The 24,506-nt window shown below is 34.0% G+C and overlaps 2 protein-coding genes across 4 annotated transcripts; both read left to right on the forward strand.

The window, feature by feature from the left end:
• Positions 1 to 10,508: 10,508 nt before the first annotated feature.
• Positions 10,509 to 14,183, forward strand: LOC127098358 (pentatricopeptide repeat-containing protein At2g32630). 3 transcript variants are annotated; one of them, XM_051036937.1, is made up of 3 exons: positions 10,509 to 12,850; positions 13,065 to 13,280; positions 13,800 to 14,183. In XM_051036937.1, exon 1 carries the CDS (start codon positions 10,719 to 10,721, stop codon positions 12,642 to 12,644), a length of 1,926 nt encoding a protein of 641 aa, XP_050892894.1. In that variant the 5' UTR covers positions 10,509 to 10,718; the 3' UTR covers positions 12,645 to 12,850; positions 13,065 to 13,280; positions 13,800 to 14,183. The 3 variants fall into 3 exon arrangements, with proteins under 3 accessions (XP_050892894.1, XP_050892895.1, XP_050892893.1); XM_051036938.1 differs by having other exon boundaries at positions 13,804 to 14,183; XM_051036936.1 differs by having other exon boundaries at positions 13,065 to 14,183.
• Positions 14,184 to 14,622: 439 nt separating this feature from the next.
• LOC127098359 (cation/H(+) antiporter 15) lies at positions 14,623 to 17,802 on the forward strand. Its single transcript, XM_051036939.1, has 2 exons — positions 14,623 to 16,454; positions 16,547 to 17,802. Exons 1-2 carry the CDS (start codon positions 15,864 to 15,866, stop codon positions 17,477 to 17,479), a joined length of 1,524 nt encoding a protein of 507 aa, XP_050892896.1. The 5' UTR covers positions 14,623 to 15,863; the 3' UTR covers positions 17,480 to 17,802.
• Positions 17,803 to 24,506: the final 6,704 nt, after the last annotated feature.

Below are 24,506 nucleotides of genomic sequence, written 5' to 3' on the forward strand. Positions count from 1 at the left end.
GGGCTCAGAATGAAGCCCAAAATTTCGGGTATTCGCAAGCTTCGCTAGGCGAGTGGTGCAGCGAAGAGTTCGCTAGGCGAAGGATTTTGCTCGCCTAGCGAGCAAGTCAGTTTAAGTCATTTTCTGGATTTGGCCACCTGTGTGCTGGGTCTTTGTTCCTTTAAGATCAATGTCTTGAAAAATGAGTTGGAGTGCCTTGAAAAATGTCTTGCAAGATTAACGGGCAAATTTTGGGGTATGACAGTGACCCTGTAGGTTTTCGCGACGTTGGCAATTATATTAAATCACGCATTTAACATAATAAACAGTGAGCGGTATCTAGCAACACATCACTGCTACCCAAGACACGAAAATGTCATGTGATTTGACAAAACCTCCTGTGATAATAATTATGTGTATAATTACCCCTTTGCCCTTATGTCTATATTGAACACAAGGTATAGACCGTGTCATCCTTGTCTAGTTCAATATTGGGCCCATAGACATTTATCCTGTTACGCAGGATGGGCAAATTCCATCTAGGACACTCATGTCCCTCAACATGCTTTGTGGAGTACTCATCAACTGTCTTTATGGTTATCCAGTTACGGACAACGTTGGATCAGCAACAAAGCACTCGACTCTACATCTAGGATCCATAGTGATTTCAGGTCGAAGAGTGGTATACACCATTATCACCATGAGAATAACTTATGACATTTTGCATAACTTTCTATATAGTATTCTCATAGCGGGTCAATCCGGTATAAATATTACTCTTAATATTCATACATATGTTTAAGACTTGATAACTCTTTATCCATGATCCATGAGATGTGATCATCAGTCTAAAAACATAATAGTCTTAATGCTTTAATGTTATCCCACTTCACAATAAAGCTCGACTACGGATACTTTAAGAATAGTGTCCTTATGTTTAATGTGATCTCATGATTAAGTCATACTTGATACATTAAACGGACTAGCTATTCTAGGGACTTTATTAATCAAACATAATAAAAAAAAAGCCTTTTATTAATTAATAAATAATTCGATACAAGTACCAAAAGTATTGGCCTCTAGGGATTACACCAACACATAAGCCATTGGATTCTTCTAATCCTTTCACTATCTCCAATTTCTCCATCTAACCAACTGTTCAACATCCGATTAAGACGTTCAAACGAATATATATTTCAAAGTCGAATCTTTGTCGGAGACGCAACGACGAAAAAGATTAAATCGACATTTCTCTTGTGAATGTATTCAGACATGGTTAAAACTCACAAACTTGAAGGAGAGTGAAGTTGAATGAAAGAAAATATGGTTGTATGGTAAGAGTTATATGAAAAATATTGAATGCAATTAAGGAGAAGGGCGATCCAAAATGCAGCGGAATTTAAAATTTTATCCTTTAGTGATCCTTACGAATGGTCATGATCAGTGATAGAATCGTTATCTCTTGTGGCAATTGAAACCTTTGATGTAGATCTACGGAGCGATCACGAACGTTGAACGGTGACAACGCCTCTACTCAGTCCACACGAACAGATTCCTTCAATCTCAGTGCTAGCTGCTACGAATGAAGGCTTTGAGTGAGAGAGAGAGAGAGAGAGAGAGAGAAACGAATTTGCAACTGCACAAATGCTTCTGCACAAGGGTTCTATTTATAGAACCACTTGTGTGGGCTACAAGCTATAAAACCCACTTAAGTGTATGTGGCCCATATATTATAATATGCCAAAATCACTTAAGCGTGTGGTATCTTACCATATTTCGTATTCTACTGAAGTACACCGTACCTTACGATGTTCTACAATTCACTTAAGTGCACCGTACCTTACGGTGTTCCTTAGTTACTCTATCTCTCATCAATCCGTCCTTTTGTGTGTGACCCTATAGCTTTTCGCGACATTGGCAATTATATTAAATCACGTATTTAACATAATAAACAGTAAGCGGTATCTAGCAACACATCACTGCTACCCCAAGATATGAAAATGTCATGTGATCTGACAAATCCTTTTGTGACAATACTTATGTGTACAATTACCTTTTTGCCCTTATGTCTATATTGAACACATGGCATAGACTGTGTCATCCTTGTCGAGTTCAATATTGGGCCCATAGACATTTATCCTGTTACGCAGAATGGGCAAATTCAATCTAGGTCACTCATGTCCCTCAGCATGCTTCGTGGAGTACCCATCAACTGTCTTTATGGTCATCCAGTTATGGACAATATTTGATCAGCAATAAGGCATTTGACTCTACATCTACGGTCCAGAGTGGTTTCAGGTCGAAGGGTGGTATACACCATTATTACCATGAGAATAACTTATGACACTTTGCATAACATTCTATATAGTATTCTCATAGCGGGTCAATCCAGTATAAATGTTACTCTTAATATTCATACATATGTTTAAGACTTGATAACTCCTTATCCATGATCCATGAGATGTGATCATCAGCCTACATACATAATAGTCTTAATGCTTTAATGTTATCCCACTTAACAATAAAGCTCGACTATGGATACTTTAAGAATAGTGTCCTTATGTTTAATGTGATCTCATGATTAAGTCACACTTGATACATTAAACGAACTAGCTATTCTAAGGACTTTATTAAATAGACATAATAAAGAAAAAGCCTTTTATTATTAATAAATAATTTGATACAAGTACCAAAAGTATTGGCCTCTAGGGCTTACACCAACAATATCCCATTAGCATTAGAGCCAATCAGGCATACCCCTAATGCCCATAGATCTAGTATGGCCATCATGCTTCTGCTACGCAAGAGGCTTTGTCAGTGGGTCAACATTATTGTCAAGTGTAGGTATTCTGGATATTTTCACATTTTCTATATCTATTATTTCTCGAATGAGGTGATAACGCCTAAGTATATGTTTGGATCGTTGGTGAGATCTAGGCTCCTTAGCTTGTGCGATAGCACCATTGTTATCACAATAGAGACCAATGGGATCCACAATGCTAGGAACTATGCCAAGTTCACTAATGAACTTTTTGATCCAAACAACTTCCTTTGTTGCACTTGAGGCAGCAATATACTCGGCCTCGATTGTAGAATCAACAACTGTATCTTGCTTTGAGCTTTTCTAGCTCACAACGCCACCGTTTAAGCAAAACACATAACCAGATTACGATCTAAAGTCATCCTTATCTGTCTGGAAGCTAGCATCAGTGTATCCAATTACAGCAAGCTCTTCATGACCTCCATATATCAAGAATGAGTCCTTAATCCTTCTCAAATACTTAAGGATATTCTTGATAGCTACCCAATGAGCATCACCGGGATCAGATTGGTACCTACTCGTTGCATTTAAAGCATACGAGACATCTGGTCGAGTACATAACATGGCATATATGATAGATCCTATTGCATATGCATATGGAATCTTATTCATGCGATCCCTTTCTTCCTTAGTTTAAGGGTATTGTGTTTTTGATAGACACAAGCCGTGTTGCATAGGTATGAATCCTTTCTTGGAATCATGCATATTAAAGCGTCTCAGCACTTTGTCTATGTATGTACTCTGACTTAGGCCAAGCAATTTTTATGATCTATCTTTATAGATCCTGATTCCTAATATATAGTCTACTTCACCCAGGTCCTTCATAAAAAAGCATTTCCCCAACCAAGACTTTACTTATTGTAGGGTAGGGACATCGTTTCCAATGAGTAATATGTCATCTACATATAATACCAGGAAAACAATCATGCTCCCACTAACCTTCTTGTAGACATAAGGCTCATCTTCGTTCTTAATGAATCCATATTGTTTTACTGTTTCATCAAAACAAAGATTCCAGCTTCTGGAAGCTTGCTTCAATCCATAGATTGATCTTTGTAACTTACATATCTTTTGGGCTTCTTCTGGTATGTCAAATCCTTCAGGCTGTGTCATGTACACATCCTTAAGAAGATTCCCATTAAGGAAAGCAGTTTTGACATCCATCTGCCATATTTCATAATCATGATATACAGCGATAGCAAGTAAAATCCGAACAGATTTAAGCATTGCAACTGGTGAAAAGGTTTCATCATAGTCAACCCCATGAATTTGTTTATATCCTTTTTCAACCAGTCTTGCCTTTTAGGTATGTACTTTACCATCTATGTCAGTCTTATTTTTGAAGACCCACTTGCATCCTATAGGTTAACTCCTACAGGAGGCTCTACCAAGGTCCAAACTTGGTTTGTGTACATGGAATCCATTTCAGATTTCATGGCTTCTAGCCACTTCTCAGACTCGGGACCAGTTATAACCTCTTGGTAGGTCAGGCTAATCTTGATCCATGAGTAATACATCACCTTGATCAGGTATGATATATCCATATCTCTCAGGTAGGTGACGTATCCTGCTTGACCTACGCTGGTCTTGTTCTACTTGAGCAGGTTACTCTTCCACAACTACTTGTGTTTCCTGCTCTAATTCCACCATAGGTGTATCAATGCTTTTTGATTCTTGAATTTCTTCAAGCTCTGCTTTCCTCCCACTGATTCCTTTGGAAATAAAATCCTTTTCTAGGAAAACTCCAGTTCGAGCGACAAACACTTTGCCCTCAGAAGGATTGTAGAAGTAATACCCTCTTGTTTCTTTAGGATACCCCACAAATAAGCATTTGTCAGATTTGGGCTCAAGCTTAGTTGAAATTTGTCATTTCACATAAACTTCGTAACCCCAAATCTTCATGTAAGACATATGTGGTTTCTTACCACTCCATATCTCATATGGTGTCTTTTCAACCTTTTTGGATGGAACACGGTTAAGTGTGTAAGCTGCTGTCAATAATGCATGTCCCCAAAAGGAGTTTGGAAGATCGGCGTGACTCATCATGGATCGGACCATGTCTAACAGGATTCGATTTCTTCTCTCAGATACACCGTTCCATTGGGGTGTTCCAAGAGGAGTAAGTTGGGATAGGATCCCACACTCTTTCAAATGGTCATCAAACTATAGGCTTAAATAGTCACCACCTCGATCTGATCAAAGAGTTTTAATATTCTTACCTAGTTGGTTTTGTACTTCATTTTTGAATTCCTTGAACTTTTCAAAGGACTCTGATTTGTGTTTCATTAAATACACATAACCATATCTACTGAAATCATCAGCAAATATGATGAAATACTGAAAACCTCCTCTGGATGGTATATTCAGTGGTCCACATACATCAGTATGTATGAGGGCCAAAAGATCATTAGCTCTTTCACCTTTTCCTGTGAATGGAGACTTTGTCATCTTTCCAATTAAACAAGATCTGCATGTCTCATATGATTCATAATCAAAAGAGTCCAAGAGTCCATCTTTATGGAGTTTGGAAATGCGTTTCTCATTTATGTGGCCTAATCGACAATGCCAAAGGTAAGTTGGATTTAACTCATTAGGTTTCATCCTTTTAGTATTAATGTTATAAATAGGCATTTCAAGATCAAGGACATATAGTCCATTGTTCATTTATGCAGTAGCATAGAATATATCATTCAAATGAATTGAGCAACAATTGTTCTTTATTATAAATGAAAAACCAAACTTGTCCAAACAAGAAATATAAATAATATTCCTACTAATTGCAGGTACATAATAATAGTTCTCTAACTGAATTATTAAACCACTAGGTAAAGTCAATACATAAGTTCCTACGGCTAAAGCAGCAACCTTTGCTCCCTTTCCAACTCGTAGGTCAACTTCACCTTTTGCCAAATCTCTACTCCTTTTTAGCCCCTGCGCATTGGTACAAATGTGAGAACCGCATCCAGTATCTAATACCCATGATGCAGAAGTAGATAAATTAATTTCAATAACAAAAATACCTGAAGTTGAAGTCTCTACTCCATTCTTCTTATCTTCCAGGTACTTTGGGCAGTTTCTCTTCCAGTGTCCGGTCTTACCGCAATGGAAGCAGGTGCCTTCCTTTGCTATGCCTCCACTAGGCTTCAAAGCAGCAACAATGGGTTTGGGTTTGGCAACTTCCTTGCCTTTCCCTTTATCACCCTGCTTGGTGGGTCTTTTATTTTGCCTCTTTCCATTTCCAATCATCAGAATGGACTTTCCTTTTGACTTCAGATTCTGCTCAGCAGTTCTTAACATGGCTAGCAGTTCAGGAAGAGATTTGTCCATATCATTCATATTGAAATTAAGGACAAATTGACTGAATCTATCTGGCAACGATTGTAAGATCATATCAGTCGCAAGTTCCTTTCCGAGGTGAAAACCCAACCTCTCAAGTTTCTCCACATACTCAATCATCTTGAGCACATGGGGACCTATAGGGGCTCCCTCAGCTAACTTTCCTTGAAAAAGGGCTTTTGAAACTTCAAACCTTTCATGCCTTGCTTGCTTTTGATAGAGAATTTTCAGGTGTTTGATCATATCGAACGTTGCCATATTCTCATGTTGCTTTTGTAACTCTGAGTTCATGGTAGCTAGCATGAGGCAAGCAGTTTCATTGACATCATTGGCATGCTTCTTATAAGCATCTCTCTCTGCCTTAGGTGCAGAACTAGGAGGTTCCTCTTCAGGAGCATGTTTCTCCAAGACATACAACTTTCTATCATGTTTGAGGATAATCCTCAGATTTCGGTGCCAATCCAGAAAATTTGTCCCAGACAAATTTTCCTTGTCAAGGATTGATCGCAAAATGTTGTTAGAGGTGTTTGTTGTCATGGTAATCTACATGAAAATAATGAAAATATAAGTATCAATAACATATTTAATTAGGCATTTAATTAAATATGCTCCCACTATTTTACTCAAAACAAATGACCCTCACCATTTGATTTGGAAAATCCCGTTGGAAGATTTTCTAGTGGGTCGAGATCCCCATTTCACTTTGTTTTAAGTCCACGTAGGCGGATTACACAAAACTAGGTTATTTAAGTAGGAACTCCTTCCAATTGTATCTAATATAACTCTTGAATATTTTAGTTGGGTGAATAACTCCTTATTCCAATCCATCACATATATCATTTCCAACTCTTGCTTCTAAACATATATAATCTTATTATAATTTATTTAGTTAAGTTTGACCCATTGTTTTCGCAATTGGATATTACAATTATCCCATCGCACCTTACTAATATAGAACATGCATCTCGCGTATGCGAAACCTACATTATCCGATACTAGTATTGATGAGTGCTAAAACTTGGAAAACATAAACTTAATATTTAATTTGAGGGAATTTGCAATTATTCTGATCTCACAGGCTTATTTATCATATAAATCGTCTCTCACATGTATCAACATACATTCACATGCATCAACATACATAATGAAATAGTTATGGCCCCTAGCACAATTATTCTCCCAAGCCAATGAGAGAACCTAAGTTAACCTAATAACGATCTAAGCTTCTCCAAACAAGATCTTCAAGGTTGTCCTCCTTTGATATTGTATTCTTCTCTTTCTTCATAACATTACATTACATAAAAGAAACTCGTTTTACATACGAGGGAGTGAGATGAGAAAAGAAGTTACATTAAGAGATTAAAAGAGAGGCACGACACGCAGGTCGTATTTTAAAATCCCAAAAAAAAAATAAAGAAAAACTAAGGCCATAACCGATCACCACAAGACAATAATAATAAACACATTATTATTATTATTTTAAATTCTGTTAATTAATTAAAACCAAATTATTATTATTTTAATGAACAATTCATTTGAAATTGACGTCGTTTTTCGCATCAACACTTGATACTTTAAAGCACAACTCTTGCGCAGTCACAACCCTAATCACATAACTCTTTGACAACACAACCCTTATGCCGTCATTAACCCTAATGCACCAATTTCAGACCGTCAAACACACCTCGATTGTTAATTCAGTATGATTGATCAATATGTTATTGCTTCACCATACTAATGTCGGATCAAGAAGCAAATGACCATTGATCACTCAAAGGAAAACAACCATTAAGTGTTTGAATGAACGAAACAGAAACAATATATCTTATATACCGTATTTTGCATCAGGATTACTTATATCATATATATAACTTGATCGATCTCAATTGTGTAACCTATGGACAATCGATGTATCGCTGCTTCACCATACTAACATCGGATTCCGAAGCATAGTCAACATCAATCATCCAAATCGTACACACATGATGCCAAATTTAATTACTAATTTATTCTTTGATTCATTATGTCTTTTAATCGTATTAATACATAAAATACAGAAAATAAACAACTATCAGATGCATGGTTTCGTAAGTGGCTCTGATACCACTGAAGGAGATGGGCGATCCAAAATGCAGCGGAATTTTAATTTTTCTCCTTTAGTGATCCTTGCGAATGGGCATGATCAGTGATAGAATCATTACCTCTTGTGGCGATTGAAACCTTTGATGCAGATCTACAGAGCGATCACGAACGTTGAACGATGACAACGCCTCTACTCAGTCCACACGAACGGATTCCTTCAATCTCAGTGCTAGCTGCTACGAATGAAGGCTTTGAGTGAGAGAGAGAGAGAAACGAAATTGCAACTGCACAAATGCTTCTGCACAAGGGTTCTATTTATAGAACCTCTTGTGTGGGCTGCAAGCTAAAAAGCCCACTTAAGTGTATATGACCCATATATTATAATATGCCAAAATCACTTAAGCGCGTGGTACCTTACCATATTTCGTATTCTACTTAAGTACACCGTACCTTACGATGTTCTACAATTCACTTAAGTGCACCGTACCTTACGTTGTTCCTTAGTTACTCTATCTCTCATCAATCCGTCCTTTTGTGTGTGACCTTGTAGGTTTTCGCGGCATTGACAATTATATTACATCACGTATTTAACATAATAAACAGTGAGCGGTATCTAGCAACACATTACTGCTACCCAAGACACGAAAATGTCATGTGATCTGAAAAATCCTTTTTTGATAATACTTATGTGTTTTAATTACCCTTTTGCCCTTATGTCTATATTGAACACATGGCATAGACCGTGTCATCCTTGTCCAGTTCAATATTGGGCCCATAGACATTGATCCTGTTACACAGGATGGGTAAATTCAATCTAGGTCACTCATGTCCCTCAGCATGCTTCGTGGAATACCCATCAACTGTCTTTATGGTCATCCAGTTACGGACAACGTTTGATCAACAATAAGGCACTTAACTCTACATCTAGGATCCATAGTGGTTTCAGGTCGAAGGGTGACATACACCATTATCACCATGACAATAACTTATGACAATTTGCATAAAATTCTATATAGTATTCTCATAGCGGGTCAATCCAGTATAAATATTACTCTTAATATTCATACCTATGTTTAAGACTTGATAACTCCTTATCCATGATCCATGAGATGTGATCATCAGTCTATATACATAATAGGCTTAATGCTTTAATGTTATCCCACTTCACAATAAAGCTCGACTACGGATACTTTAAGAATAGTGTCCTTATGTTTAATGTGATCTCATGATTAAGTCACACTTGATACATTAAACTGACTAGCTATTCTAGGGACTTTATTAAATAGACATAATAAAGAAAAAACCTTTTATTATTAATAAGTAATTCGATACAAGTACCAAAAGTATTGACCTCTAGGGCTTACAACAACATGCAGGGCGATGTATTTATAGAGGAGTAAGAAAATGCATGCACCAAAGGGCTAACTGTCTCACATGGCAAAACATGTAGGGGCCAGATGAATTGGTGCCACCTAATGACCCCCAATGCATGCGCCAGCTCACTTGGAGCCATCATGCAATGCTTGCAAAGCATGCGCCAGTGATGTTGGCGCCTCCTCTTAATGCAAAATGGACGTGCCATTTCATCTGACGCATCTATTTTAAACAGTTGTTATTTTAGAAATCTTTTTGAAATAATGATTATTTTGGATTTTTTTTTAAATAGTGGTAATTTAAAAAAAAACGTTCGTTGAACCACGCCACCCTCATATTTTTTTCGAAACAAACCTAAATTGTATATGTGCCTCTTTTATACTTGTCATACTTCATTCTAATTGTTTTTCTTATATTAGACCTAAATAGAGCAGTTTGTTGTCTCCCTACCGACATCTATTCATTTATTGTATTATTTTGTGAATTTTTTTCTTATTTTTTAAATTTCTCCTAAATAGTTTTTGACATTAAAAAACATTTTTAAACTTTAAAATGTAAATAATCTTTATAATTTTTTATCCACATCTTTTTATAATCAATATTATCTTTCAGGGTGTGTAAAAAACCTACAACATAAAACTTTATATTTTTTTATAATAAAATTATATTAAAAAAGGTTTCATACACATATTTTACGGATTAAATAAATAATTGTAACTTAAAGATGTTCCAAACTCAGAGTGTTCTATCGAGAAGTCTAGAATTTGTAAATATTTTTGAAAAAGTTTAAAGAGCGAAAAAAAACATTTTATTCAATTTCTATTTTAAATTTCAAAGGTGGGTCAAAAGTCAAATACTTCAAAACTTAGCGGCCAAAATCTCAAATAGGATTTAAAGGGAGGAAAGTGCAATAAACTCAAAAACTTTGAAGAGACCCACTCCTCACAATTTCAGTGAGCTGCGAACACTGAAACTTCGTCAGTAGATTTATTCATACTCAAAACGCGCTGCATCTAACAAGCTCTCTTGGATTGAATAAACCATCAACAACTATAACAAGGTCTGTGTAACCATCTCAATTCCTCTTCACTCAATTTTTCAACACTGTCTTTGTGAAACCAAAACAATGTGTTCCCAGAAAACCCTTTTGAGAATTTTCAACAAAGGTGCGTCTCTTCCTTCAAATCAGCACCACCACCACCAACAAAACCAACATGAACTTGCTCGTAAAATTACTCACGTCCTCATCAATTCAACTAACTCCAACTATTTCAAACTCAGTGACACCCAACTTCGCTCCATACTTTCCTGCATCACCCCCCATGTTACTTACCGTGTTCTTTCCGACCCTATTCTCCAACCTCATTCCTATTTACCCTTTTTCCACTTTCTTAAAACCCATCATTCCAGCATTTCACTCAAACCTGATCTCAAAGCCCATTTGATTCTCTTTTCTAGACTCTTAAAAGCTCGGAAATTCGCCACCATGAAGACTATTTTGAATTCCCTAGTTACAGATTCCGAATTTCCCTGTCCTGTTTCGGGTATTATTCATTTGGTGGATGAATTTGAGTCTCATTTTGTTGAGAAGCTTTGTGATATGTTGTTTAGGGTTTGTTCTGATAATAGGTTGTTCCAAGAGGCAATTAGAGTTTATGATTATGTCGAAGGAAAGGGGTTGGTGATAGAGGAGAGGTCTTGTTTTGTGCTTTTGCTTGCTTTGAAGAGATGCGCTGAGGTTGACTTATGTCTTAGATTCTTCCGCCGGATGGTTGAGTCTAATGGAATTGAAATTAGGGTTCAGTCTTTGACACTTGTGATTGATGGGCTGTGTAGGAGAGGAGAGGTTGAGAAAGCCAAGGAGTTGATGGATGAGATGGTCAGTAAAAGCATTGTGAAACCGACTGTCTTTACTTATAATACATTGTTAAATGCGTATGTTGGAAGAAAGGATCAAAAGGGAGTTGATGAGATACTAAGGTTGATGGAGAAGGAACGTATTGTTTTTAGTGTGGCTACTTATAGTATTTTGATTCAGTGGTATTCCAGTTCTGCTGATATTGGGGAGGCTGAGAAGATATTCGAGGAAATGCGTGAAAGAAATCTAGAAATTGATGTTTATGTCTATTCGTCGATGATAACTTGGAATTGTAGATTAGGAAATATGAAAAGGGCCTTTGCGTTGTTTGATGAGATGACTCAGAGAAACATTGCTCCTAATGCACATACTTACGGCGCCTTGATTGGTGGTGTGTGCAAGGCAGGTCAAATGGAAGCTGCGGAAATCTTATTGGAAGAGATGCAGAGTAAGGGAATTGACCTAAATATAATAATATTTAACACGATGATAGATGGCTACTGCAAAAGAGGAATGATGGATGAAGCTTTGAGGCTGCAAGCCATCATGGAAAGGAAAGGATTCAAAGCAGATGTGTTTACATTCAACATTCTTGCAAATGGGCTCTGTAAATTGCATAGGTATGACGAAGCCAAGTGTACTTTAAATTCAATGGTAGAGAAAGGAGTGGAACCAAATGTTGTGACTTTCACTATGTTTATCGAGATATATTGCAAGGAAGGAAACCTTGCTGAAGCCGAGAGGTTCTTTAGGGATATGGAGAAAAGGGGAGAAGTGCCTAATATTGTTACATATAACACTCTTATTGATGCGTATTGCAAGAAAGAAAAAGTGAAGCAAGCACATTCGACAAAATCTGAAATGATAAACAAGGGGTTATCGCCAGATGTATATACATACACATCGCTAATACACGGGGAATGTATTGTTGGTAGGGTAAACGAGGCGCTTAAAATTTTCAATGAAATGAGGTTAAAGGGGATAACTGGAAATGTTGCAACGCATACATCAATTATTTCAGGATTATCCAAGGAGGGGAGAGCAGATGAAGCATTTAAGTTGTATGATGAGATGATGAAAATGGGCCTAATACCTGATGATAGAGTTTTCGCCGCACTTGTTGGTAGTCTTCACAAACCTCTCATTCATGCTGGTCTAAAACAAAATGAATATGAGGATCTGAAGCAGAAGTAGACACTTCTGGCACTTCACTAGGGTCAAATGTATGTTAGTCAAATGCACACAGGATGGAAGTAAAGAAAAGGGTGGGTAAGGGTGTAAGAGATTGATGATCTTGTCCTTGAAGCTCAAGCAAGAAGACCTGTGTGTAGGGGAAAGTTGATCTGCAACACCAAATTAGAGCTTGGAAAGATAGGAAGATGTGCAAAAATCTGGTCTCGGTAATATACAAACCTTCTCTTTTTCTTGTAATTGGTTGCACAGTATCACTTGACAAGGTTATTCTTTGTTGGCATTCAATATTTCATGTTTGCATTGAACGTAACTGAAGTTTGATATAACTGTAACCCTGGCATAATTTTAAAAGTTTCTTAGAATATAAGAAACTTGTGTTTATATTCCTGTGTTTATACTGTGTACAACATTTTTGTCCAGTTATACTTGGTTAGCTCGTAGAATCTGCACTATCAATTTCAGTGATCTAGCTCGCCAGAAGGATCAATTTCAGTGTGATAGATATGGCAAGGTGTATAGGAGGATACATAGGAAGAGAGAGCTTTATGCTGAGAAGGTTAACAACAGAGGACTTTGTGCCATTGCTCAGGCTGAGTCTCTTCGTTACAAACTCCTTGGTGGTCTTGCTGTCCGCAGGTACATACAGAATTTGTTGTGGGCTTTTAATTACTGATTTGTTTGTCAAATGAATCTCAAAGTGCTATATATTGATGTACTGTGGCAATTTGATTATTGAAAGAGTCTATGTTCTATACTTGAATTCCAAAACAGAACATGGAGAAACTATTGGAACTGAATTTCTTCCTTCTATTTGTGAATTGGTACCACTATATTTGATTATGTTTGCCATGGTGGAAAGATGGTTGATTTTATGCTATGATTTATCCAATAGTGGAAACCCATAATTTATGCTGTAAGCCGCAGCCAGCTAAGCTTTTCTAATGAAAGGCAATATATAATAAGGGACTCATGTTTCTTTGATTTTGTAATTTTGACGGAGTACTTATGAGGTTAAATTGCGTTCTGCATCTTTCGTTGGAACTGTAATAAGTCTTTAGCTTGATTTAAACCAGACTTCCTTACAGTGGTGTCTAAACTCACGTGGGTGTTGTTCTCATCTACATGTGACTACTTGATACTTTGATTGAATATTAGGCAGGTCACTTACCAGTTCACTAGGGTCAAATGTATGTTAGTCAAATGCACACAGGATGGAAGTAAAGAAAAGGGTGGGTAAGGGTGTAAGAGATTGATGATCTTGTCCTTGAAGCTCAAGCAAGAAGACCTGTGTGTAGGGGAAAGTTGATCTGCAACACCAAATTAGAGCTTGGAAAGATAGGAAGATGTGCAAAAATCTGGTCTCGGTAATATACAAACCTTCTCTTTTTCTTGTAATTGGTTGCACAGTATCACTTGACAAGGTTATTCTTTGTTGGCATTCAATATTTCATGTTTGCATTGAATGTAACTGAAGTTTGATATAACTGTAACCTTGGCATAATTTTAAAAGTTTCTTAGAATCTAAGAAACTTGTGTTTATATTCTTGTGTGTACTATATCCTTGTGTTTATACTGTATACAACATTTTTGTCCAGTAATACTTGGTTAGCTCGTAGAATCTGCCCTATCAATTTCAGTGATCTAGCTCGCCAGAAGGATCAATTTCAGTGTGATAGATATGGCAAGGTGTATAGGAGGATAAGAGAGAGGTAGGGAATAATGCCTTATCTGTGTTTAAAATAGTTACATATTAAATTTAATCAATAATGTGCTCAATTTTAAAGGTGCTTAAGATAAAAGTTGCATATTTCTATAATTAAAATATTAATATGCTTATTTTTTGGGTATGTTATATTAAAATTTCTATAATAAATTATTATTTTTATATAAAAAGTGATCTTATTCTTATTATTTTTTTTATGAACAGTTGACAATTAAATAGATAGAATAATGATTTTATCTTAGATAATGTAAAATATTTTTTTTTAAGTTCAGAATTTTAATTTGGTATTTATACATTTCTCTTTTATAATTTTTTTTATCTAACTTAATGTCTCATTAGTTTTTTTAAACAATTTTGAAAACAGATTTAATATTTTGAGAAATAAAAGAAGACATTCGGAAAGCGGTATAGAACATTCTGATATCGTCATCAGTTAGTTTTTATCAATTTGAATTTGTTTTAAGTAATTAATAGAGGTTCAATGTCAAAATTTAGTGTATGGCGGAAGCGGAAATACATCATTATGTAGAATAGTAGCAACAAACAATGTAAATTGCATTTGCCAGCACTAATACATCATTGTTCATCATAACTTGCATGTTATTAAGGTAAAACAAAAAACACTATTTAAATGAGAAGAAAAAAACACATTAACATAAGAAATTAATCAAGAGAAGAAAGAACAATAAAAAAAAAGATGGAGATGGCAAATTATGCATGTTATAATGTATCATTTAGTCCTTCAAATAATATCTGGATGGCTGATGATATTATGATAAAACGCGTTCCTCTTTTGTGTCTCCAAATTGCTTATGATATTTTGGTTTCTCGGCTTTTCTACTTCGTCCTCAAGTCCCTTCGCGTGCCCCTCATTATTGCGCAGGTGTTAGTAAGTATTCATTCATCATATATTTCTTTCTTTCTTTTGTCAGTAAATTTGAATCATCAATACACATGATAGTTAGTCACATTGAATTTTCAACATAAAAACATATAAAAGTTCATACGTTAAGATTGCGTTGCATAAATGAGAGATAAAAAATATAATAATTTTTGAACTTTATATAATGTAAGCTGGTTTTACTCTGAGTCCAAGTCTGTTGGGAAATTTCGAATGGATATTTTCCTTGTTTTACAGTCAATATGGAATCCTAGCCGTTGAAACCTTTGCAAACTTAGGAATAATGTACTATGTGTTCCTAAGTGGATTAGAAATGAATTCAGACACCATCTTAAGATCAAGGAAGAAAGGTACAAGCATAACAATTTCCGACATTGTGACGCCAATGTTATTTGGTATTGGATTTCTAGCTCTACAACAAAAATTTATAGATAAAAATGATGTTTTTGCACAAACACCAAAAGAAAATCAAGGCGAAGCATATTTATTCTAGTGTTTAGGACTTTTTGTAACAGGTTTCCCTGTCCTTGCAAGAATCTTAGCTAATCTTAAACTTTTATATACAAAGCTTGGAAAAGATACATTGAGAGCAGCTATGTTAACCGACGCATATGGTTGGGTTATGTTCACCTTGTTGATTCCTTATTCGACTAGAGGTGGAAAGTCTTATCTCCCAGTAATCTCTACTTTGATGTTCATAGTTTTTTGCTTTGCTGTGGTGAGACCTATCCTTACTCCAATCATTGAACACATAACAAGTATGAACACGTGGCAAAAATCACACTTGTTGGACGTGTTGACGAGAGTGTTTATTTGTTCGTACATTACAAATTCTCTCGGTACATATCCTATTGTTGGAGCTTTTGTGTTTGGATTAATTTTGCCTCATGGAAAGTTTGCTGATATGGTTTTGGAATTGTCGGCCGATTTTGTTTCTGAGATTCTGTGTCCTGTTTACTTTGTTGGATTTGGTTTTAGACTCAAGTTGTCTTTCCTTTTTAAGCAAAAGAATGCAGGTTTAATGTTGTTGATTACACTTTTGTTATGCACACCTAAATTTTTGAGCTCTGTGATTGTCACTTTCTTCTTCGGTATGCCTGCCCGAGATGGAGTTGCCATTGGATTGCTTCTCAACACCAAGGGTATCGTGCTTGTCATACTACTGAATGTTGCTTGGGACAAAAGGGTAATTTTAAACTACCAATTTTCTATTATGACATGATTTAAATCAAACAGCCTTTTAACCAAGTTACTTTTTTTTTTCTTTTTGCTTTGCAGAGTTTGGATCCATATACTTTTATGGTTATGATGCTTGCTATTATAGTAATGACTATAATGGTTTCTCCCTTGATCAATGCAATATACAACCCAAAATTCCGATTCATGCCATTGCAATTAAGGACCGTGCAAAAACTGATGTTCGATGTGGAGCTTCGAATCGTCGCTTGTGTCCACAATGCTAAACATGCCAATAACATGATCCATGTCATTGAAGCCACAAATGCTACGAGACTTTCACTTATACATGTCTCTGTAGCTCACTTAGTTCAACTCACTAAACATGGCACAACTATTCTTGTTTCCCAAATGGATAATTCAAACGGCACGGTTGGTGGCGCAGAAACAACCAACTATGGATCACAATTAGTGTTTGAGAGCATAACTAACACATTTGAAGAACTCGTAGAACAATACAATGCGGTTAGGTTTGACATATCAAGTGTTGTCTCGTCCTACACAACTATCCATGAGGACATTTACAACGTTGCCGAAGAGAAATGCGCCAGCCTAATTCTCCTCCCCTTTCACAAAGAGCACTTAATAATAGAAGATGCTCCGAAAATAATCCACAATGAACATTGTGAGATAAACAAAAATGTTCTACAACAAGCACCTTGTTCAGTAGGGATCTTTGTGGATCGAGGTTTAGGATCATTGTTAGAAACAAAACAGCGCATTATAATGATTTTCATCGGTGGACCTGACGACCGTGAAGCCTTGTCTATTGCATGGAGAATGGCGGGGCATCCAGGAACACAATTACATGTTGTGACGATCAATCTGTTAGGTAAGGACGCAGAAGAAACAAAATTGAAAATGGAAAAAAGTAAGTCTCGTCACGGAATATTGTCGACGGTTATAGACAATGTGATGCAAAAAGAGTTGGATGAAGAGTATAATTTCCTTCAGGCACAAGGCAGTGAGCAATAACGATTCAATTGTTTACTCAAAGAAGGAAGTCCATTTGAATACGGGCGAAGAGATTCCAACGCTTCTTAACGATATTGATAAACCTGGATATGATTTGTACATTGTTGGACAAGGAAGTGGTAAGAACTCGGTGATTTTTTCGAGTTTGTTGGAATGGTGTGATCATCCTGAACTTGGTGTTATAGGTGACATGTTGGCTTCAACTAGTTTTGGTACGCAATTTTCTGTGCTTATTGTCCAACAGTATTTGGTTGGGAGAAAAAGCGTTATTAGAAAATGTCATGAAGTGAAAAGTGGTACTGAAAATTTGTAAAAGATTGATCGATGACACAAAGTTTTGGATTAATTAATATTTTGTATAGTTAGAATGATTTGTTTTCATATTTTTATAAATTAAATGGTTAATGTCCATCCTGTAAAGCCATTTATTTATTATATCATATTTCAATTTATTTTTTTAAAAATTAAATCATTTTATGCGTCTGCCCGTACGTGCATTACATGTTTTAATACTATTACATGTTTTAATATTATTATATATTTTACTTGGATCAGATATTTAATATAATATATTAAAATAAAATAACGTGCCTTTAAGCCAAAATAAGTATATCTAGACTTCTCAAAATGATTAGTCAATATGAGGCAATCCGTCATGGTCGAAAAATCATACAATTTACGCTTTAAAATTAGAATTTATATTTTTCAAAATTTTTTAATCAGATTCTAAAAATCATGCTACCCATTAGAGCTACTCCATATGAGTCGGGCAGTTCATTAAGCGCGCGCATATATATATATATATATATATATATATATATATATATATATATATATATATATATATATATATATATATATATATATATATATATATATATATATATATATATTTTCTTGCTCCAAAATAAAACATCACAAAATTTATCTCTATTCTATTCAATCTTTATCTTTTAAATCTTATACATTAACATAATAAACACTCTTTCTTATATTCTATTAGTTTGTCTTACAAAAAATATTCGAATATTATTTTATACAATTTAGATATGTGTTGTATTTGAAAAAACATTATAGTATTTATAAAAGATAATATAATATAATATTTTATAAAATTTTTTAAAATAATATAATTTTTAATTTTATTTATAATAAATATTACGAGGTCTTTGTTTTAATTTTTTATTAAAAAAAAATCATTTAGAGTTGGATAGTCCGAAGTCCATCTAGGACCAGGTTGAGTTAGTAACTTTCGAGCTTATATTACAATTGAGGTTTTTTTGGCCCATCCTAAAAAATTTGAGGCCCGCCAAGACTGGTCTGCTTAGGTCGGTTAGCCCATTTTGATAGCTTTAACTACATCTTTTGAAAGATAGAGATACGTTTAAGCTTTTACTCATGCACCATATGTTTTTTTTCTCATGTACCATGAGTTTTGCATTTTGGACTGAACAATTAAAGTGTATAAAGTCATTAGATTTTACTTCTACTGGAAGTTAGATTTCACTTCTAGTGGAAGTTCAATATTTTTGGGAATTTTTTTTCACTCTTATGGTGTGGTTCACGCTTCTGAAAATCCAAAATTGATCTCACGTGTTTTCATGATGCATCTTCGGACGCATCTTTAATCGCTTTACCCTTTGTAAATCAAACAACCACCTTGTTAGACGATAAACTTATATATCTAGAGGAGGAGGAGGGGGGGGGGGGGGGGGGGGGGGTGAATAGATCTCAAGTTAAAAATTTATTCGAAAATTTGACATAGAAAAATTTATGGCGCAAAAACAAGTTTCAAATATTTCTCAGATCAAGAATTGTCTAACCGAACCTACTATTGAATAGCCCAGATATGCGTAAAGGTGTCAATATTATGATAATAATCCACAAGTCAATCAACAACGACTAAAAACAACTAATTGAATACTCTACAATAGTAAAAACTATCTCGAATGATGCACACACAAAAATGTTAGTTGAAACAAATTGTCGAACATTTTACGTGCGACTAACAAAGTTTGAATGTTTGTATATTGTTTGTAGTTCTTAGAAATCCAATCACTATCAATCCTTAGGGGTGTGACTTTCTTCCCAATTACCCACTTTCACAACCAATTATACGGCGGTATTAACGCAACACATTGACGAAAGCAGCCATGAAATGGTTCATATACTTGTCCAACATATGGGGACAATATTCAATCCTCTAATCCAAAATACTACCCAAACTAATCAGCAAAATGCTCAGACTAATCAATAATTGGCAGTGTAGATAACGCGAATTGCAGATTTCTTTGGTGTCACTCAAGCGCCAGTTCGACAACCTCATCGAGAATGGATGGTAGAGAACCGGGGTTTGATCTTAGGAGAAGACCCAACAATAAATCAGATCCAACAGTTTGTACCCAATGGTGTCAAAGTCGACCAGAGAGAACCCCGTAGGGTCAAACAACAAATACCTAGGGAAAGAGAAGCCCCAAGAATAGTGATAGTCAATCGAAACTGAGTCTCAAAGAAAACATAATATGAAATCACTAGTAGAAAAATAACTTTATAATTATTGATATCATACCTATTTATTTTTTAAAAAAATATAAAAATTATATACAGTGACATTTTTGTATTTATAATGAAAATTGTAGTTTTAGTGTTACTCATTAATACCAATTTTTTAGAAAAACAAGTGTCTAAGTACTTTTAAAACAAAACAATTTGTTTAATATAAGATATTTGATTTTAAAGAAAGTAAGTATAAAAATAAAAAAAAACAATAAATAGATACATATAAAACAATACCGGATATTAAAAAAATTAAATGTGATAGCATAATTAAATTTTGTGCCTTATTTAGAAAAACTAAATATATTCATAAACTAGTTTATAAATATGATATCAAAATTATATAAATAAATGAAACTAAATTTTTAGAAAAACAAATGTCTAATGTATGTTACTTTTAAAACAAATAAATATGTTTAACATAGGTTACTTGATTTTAAGGAAAATAAGTATAAATATATATATATATATATATATATATATATATATATATATATATATATATATATATATATATATATATATATATATATATATATATATATATATATATATATATATATATATATATATATATATATATATATATATATATATATATATATATATATATATATATAATTATTAAAAATATTATATATGATAGAAAAATTAAACTTTCTACCTGATTTGAAAAAAATAAATATATTCATAAACCAACCAAGTAAATTCCACTTATAAATATGATACCAAAATTAAATAAATAAAAGATACCCAATTTTAGAAAAACAAGTGTCTAATATATTTTACTTTTAAAACAAATAAATTTTTATTTAGTAAATACTCAATTATTTTATATTAATATCATTAAATATTAATTATTACCCCATTAAATTAAATATATTGTTTTGTAATATCTAATTATTTTATTAAATCAATCTTAAATATTAGTTATAAATGTAATACAAAGTTTTATTATAGTCATTTTTAAGGTTTCTTTTTGTATTTTAATTATTTTATTTTCAATTTTTATTTATTTATTCAATCAAATAATTTTCTTTATAATTTTATAAAATTTTGCAACTTCTATTATTTTTATTGATGTAACAAAAATCCTAAGGATAAAAAGAGTAATAAAAATAATATCATCATTGTTAAACATATTTATTTTTATATAACACTGTAGTTAAAAAAACTTGACTCCACTAATTAGAATCTCTCTCTCTATATATGATATTAGAAAAATTAAATGTGATAACAAAATTAAACTTTGTATCTGATTCAGAAAATTAAATATATTTCTGAACAACCAATAGAATCCTGTTTATAAATGTGATAGCAAAATATTAATAAATTATTAAAGTTGACTTAGAGAATTCCGCTTCTTTGTAAAATGTGGGCTTTTGAAAAACCTAAGCTTTTGAAAACTTTAAGTAGTTTATCACATAATACCTAAGCTTTTGAAAACTTTAAGTAGCTATTAATAGAAGAAAATCTATTCTCTTTCTCTGTCGTTTTTTTTTTAAATTATCTTGGAGATTTTATAATGTTTACTCTAAAACTATTTGTTTACACGTTAGTGATATTCTTTGTTTCTCTTTTCATCTTCGAATTCCGATGATTTTAAAAGGGATGAAAATGTATCATTATAGAAATAATTCAAAATAAGAATAGACAAATACCCTATTAGGATCGAGAAACAAATTGATTAGTTCTTAGGGCGAACTTCACACACGTTTTTCCGTGCACTTCACAATATCTCAAAGGCATCCCAAGTAAGTAGAAAACACATGATCATTCAAATAAGGTAAATAAAAACCACCACGATCCTATATTGAGCGGTTCAACAAAGAAGCAATAATGGTCAAGAGAACTGCTAGTGAGATGGAAAAAAAGTTTGTTAAGTCTTGGACTCCAACTGAGATCCAAATTTAAAAAGAGTTATTGAACAGGGCCCTTAAAGCCTTCAACGACCTATTAGAAATGGCCAAGACGTATATACATTATGATGTAAAGTTGGCTGCAAGTAAAGCAATCACTACTGCGTAAAGGCCCTTTTCACCACGATTGGAAAAAGGATACCATCACGGTTGACCAACCATGATAAGGTAGGGGTGGTAGGAAGTATGCTACTTTCTATCACAACGATTATCTTAAACAACGGTTGTGAAATATATAATGGTCATGAGTTTGATTCCCAGCCATACCATGATATATAATATTTAACGCGCTATCTATCGACATGATCATCTTAATCAACCATGCTGAAATGCTATGTTTTTTAAAAAAATGATTTATTATTCTATATATGCATATATTTTTAGTATCTGTATTTTATACGATATTTTTACCACAACAGAACCATCAGTTACACATATCTTTGTAACCAAAATATGGCTATACTATATTTAAATCAAACCCAAAAATATAGCAAACATATATTACAAAATATGGATTTAATAAAATGTAAACAACCTAAATATTATTTACATTAAACCCCAAAATATAGAACATGTATTATAAACTCATGTGTGATCACCCTGACCTCTAAAGTGCATCGAAGCAAAATGCCGAACATGTACAAACATATTTAAAGTCTTCTTGTGAGAATGGTGTAATATTGTTAAACATCTATATAAAAAAGTGAAGTAAATTGAAGATCACATGTGTCATACCTAATTTTATCCCACCACTACCTTTATCCTTTTTCTTTTTAGTTTATCTTGTATTGCATCTGTTGCATTTTTAGGCTTGGGTTAATTGGAACTTAGGACAATTTCATTATGGATACTCATTGCATTGCATTGTGTTAGTTTGGTTACTTCTAATCTATTCCATCTTCATTCATATTGCTCTGCATTTTCCATAATAATAAGTCATGTTTGGAGCCTTTGGCTATTGTTACTCATACTTACTTTATGTATACTATTCAAATTGGAAGTTTAAGTTCATTCTATCTCATTAGGGTTAGTTTCTTTTCTTTTGAATAAAACTTTTCATTTAATCATAGTTTGTTCTTTTACTTTTCATTTCTACTTCATGTCATCTTCCATTCATATACATTCCAGATTTTACAAAACCAATTTTGCATCTACTGTACATTTTGAATAAAAGGAGAATGGTTTTAACTTAATGTTTTTTTCATTACATTTGAACAAGAGATACAATAGCTACATCATCCATACATAAGCACAAATAGAATTCCAAAATGGATTTAATTAATTAAGTTTTTATCATAATCACAAATTACATTTCATACATTGATATTACATCTACATAAATCCACCTATTGTTAATAATACATACATATATATTACATAAATTTTACATACAATAAATTAAATTTAAAAATAAGAAAAAGAAGAAATGAGGTTGGCTTGTTGTGTAGCATGAGCTCTTTGCAGCTGTATGGCTTCATCATCCCATATCATTTTATCCATCATACCAGTATCATCAAGACATCTTGCGTCATTCCATACAATAAAGTAAAAAGAGAAAAATAGAAAAAAGAAGAAGAAATCAAGGGACACGAGTTCAGTGCTGCCAACATTCCATACATCACACTGCATCATCAACAACATACATCAAGTTACATCCATCCATAACCTTGCATCCATTACATAACATCAATAAAATGAGAAAAAAAGAGCAGAAGATAAAACACTATTTTCACATACCGCAACAAGCTCAACCATCTCTTTCATACAAATTCTCGTTCATGTGCAAACTCAACTTTCAACTTATTATTGTACACTGCCTCTAAATCTTCCAACTTTTTCTTTTGCAGTTCACACTCACTTGCTAACTTCTTCTCAACAATCCCGTCCATCTCTTTCCTCTGCATGTCTATGCTTTTTATCGATGTACCAAAGAATAATCTCAGTCCAATGCCTTCTCTAGCACCATGAACACGACCACCGTATTCCTTTGTTCTGATTGCTTCTACTAATATATCATGTCGTGGTTGTGGAACAAAAATACCCGGATTGGCCATATCAATCAATGAATCCTACACAACATGAATAAGATATATTTTTACCAAATCAATTTAAATTACACCTAACAAATCATATGCACAACAAATCCTAATTACAATTTTCTCAACGACTGCTCGTGAGGCATCTGAAGTGAAATCTTTAGTTGTTCTTTGTCGAGACTGTAACACCTCAAAATTTACCCTCCTCTTTTGGGACTAGCTTAACATATTGCATATCATTTCTTAGGGCATTAGTCATTGCATATTTGCATATCACATGGCAACATTAAGCAAGTCATCCTCCTAGGTCTTGATCAGAAGATGAAGAGGTTGAGATTCAAGCCTGAGGGTTTCATTGAATTGATCACTAATCATCTGAGGGTTGGTGCTTCAAATTAGGGTTTTATGGTTCCTCAAGGAGGTTGAGCATCATCTTGGTTGAAATGGTACATCATCATCCTCATGGTCTTGTCATCACCAAGAGATTCCTTATGCTTGATCAGATTCCTTGAGATT

This window comes from Lathyrus oleraceus, chromosome 6, assembly GCF_024323335.1.
Source record: "Lathyrus oleraceus cultivar Zhongwan6 chromosome 6, CAAS_Psat_ZW6_1.0, whole genome shotgun sequence".
In the NCBI taxonomy this organism is placed as follows: domain Eukaryota; kingdom Viridiplantae; phylum Streptophyta; class Magnoliopsida; order Fabales; family Fabaceae; genus Lathyrus; species Lathyrus oleraceus.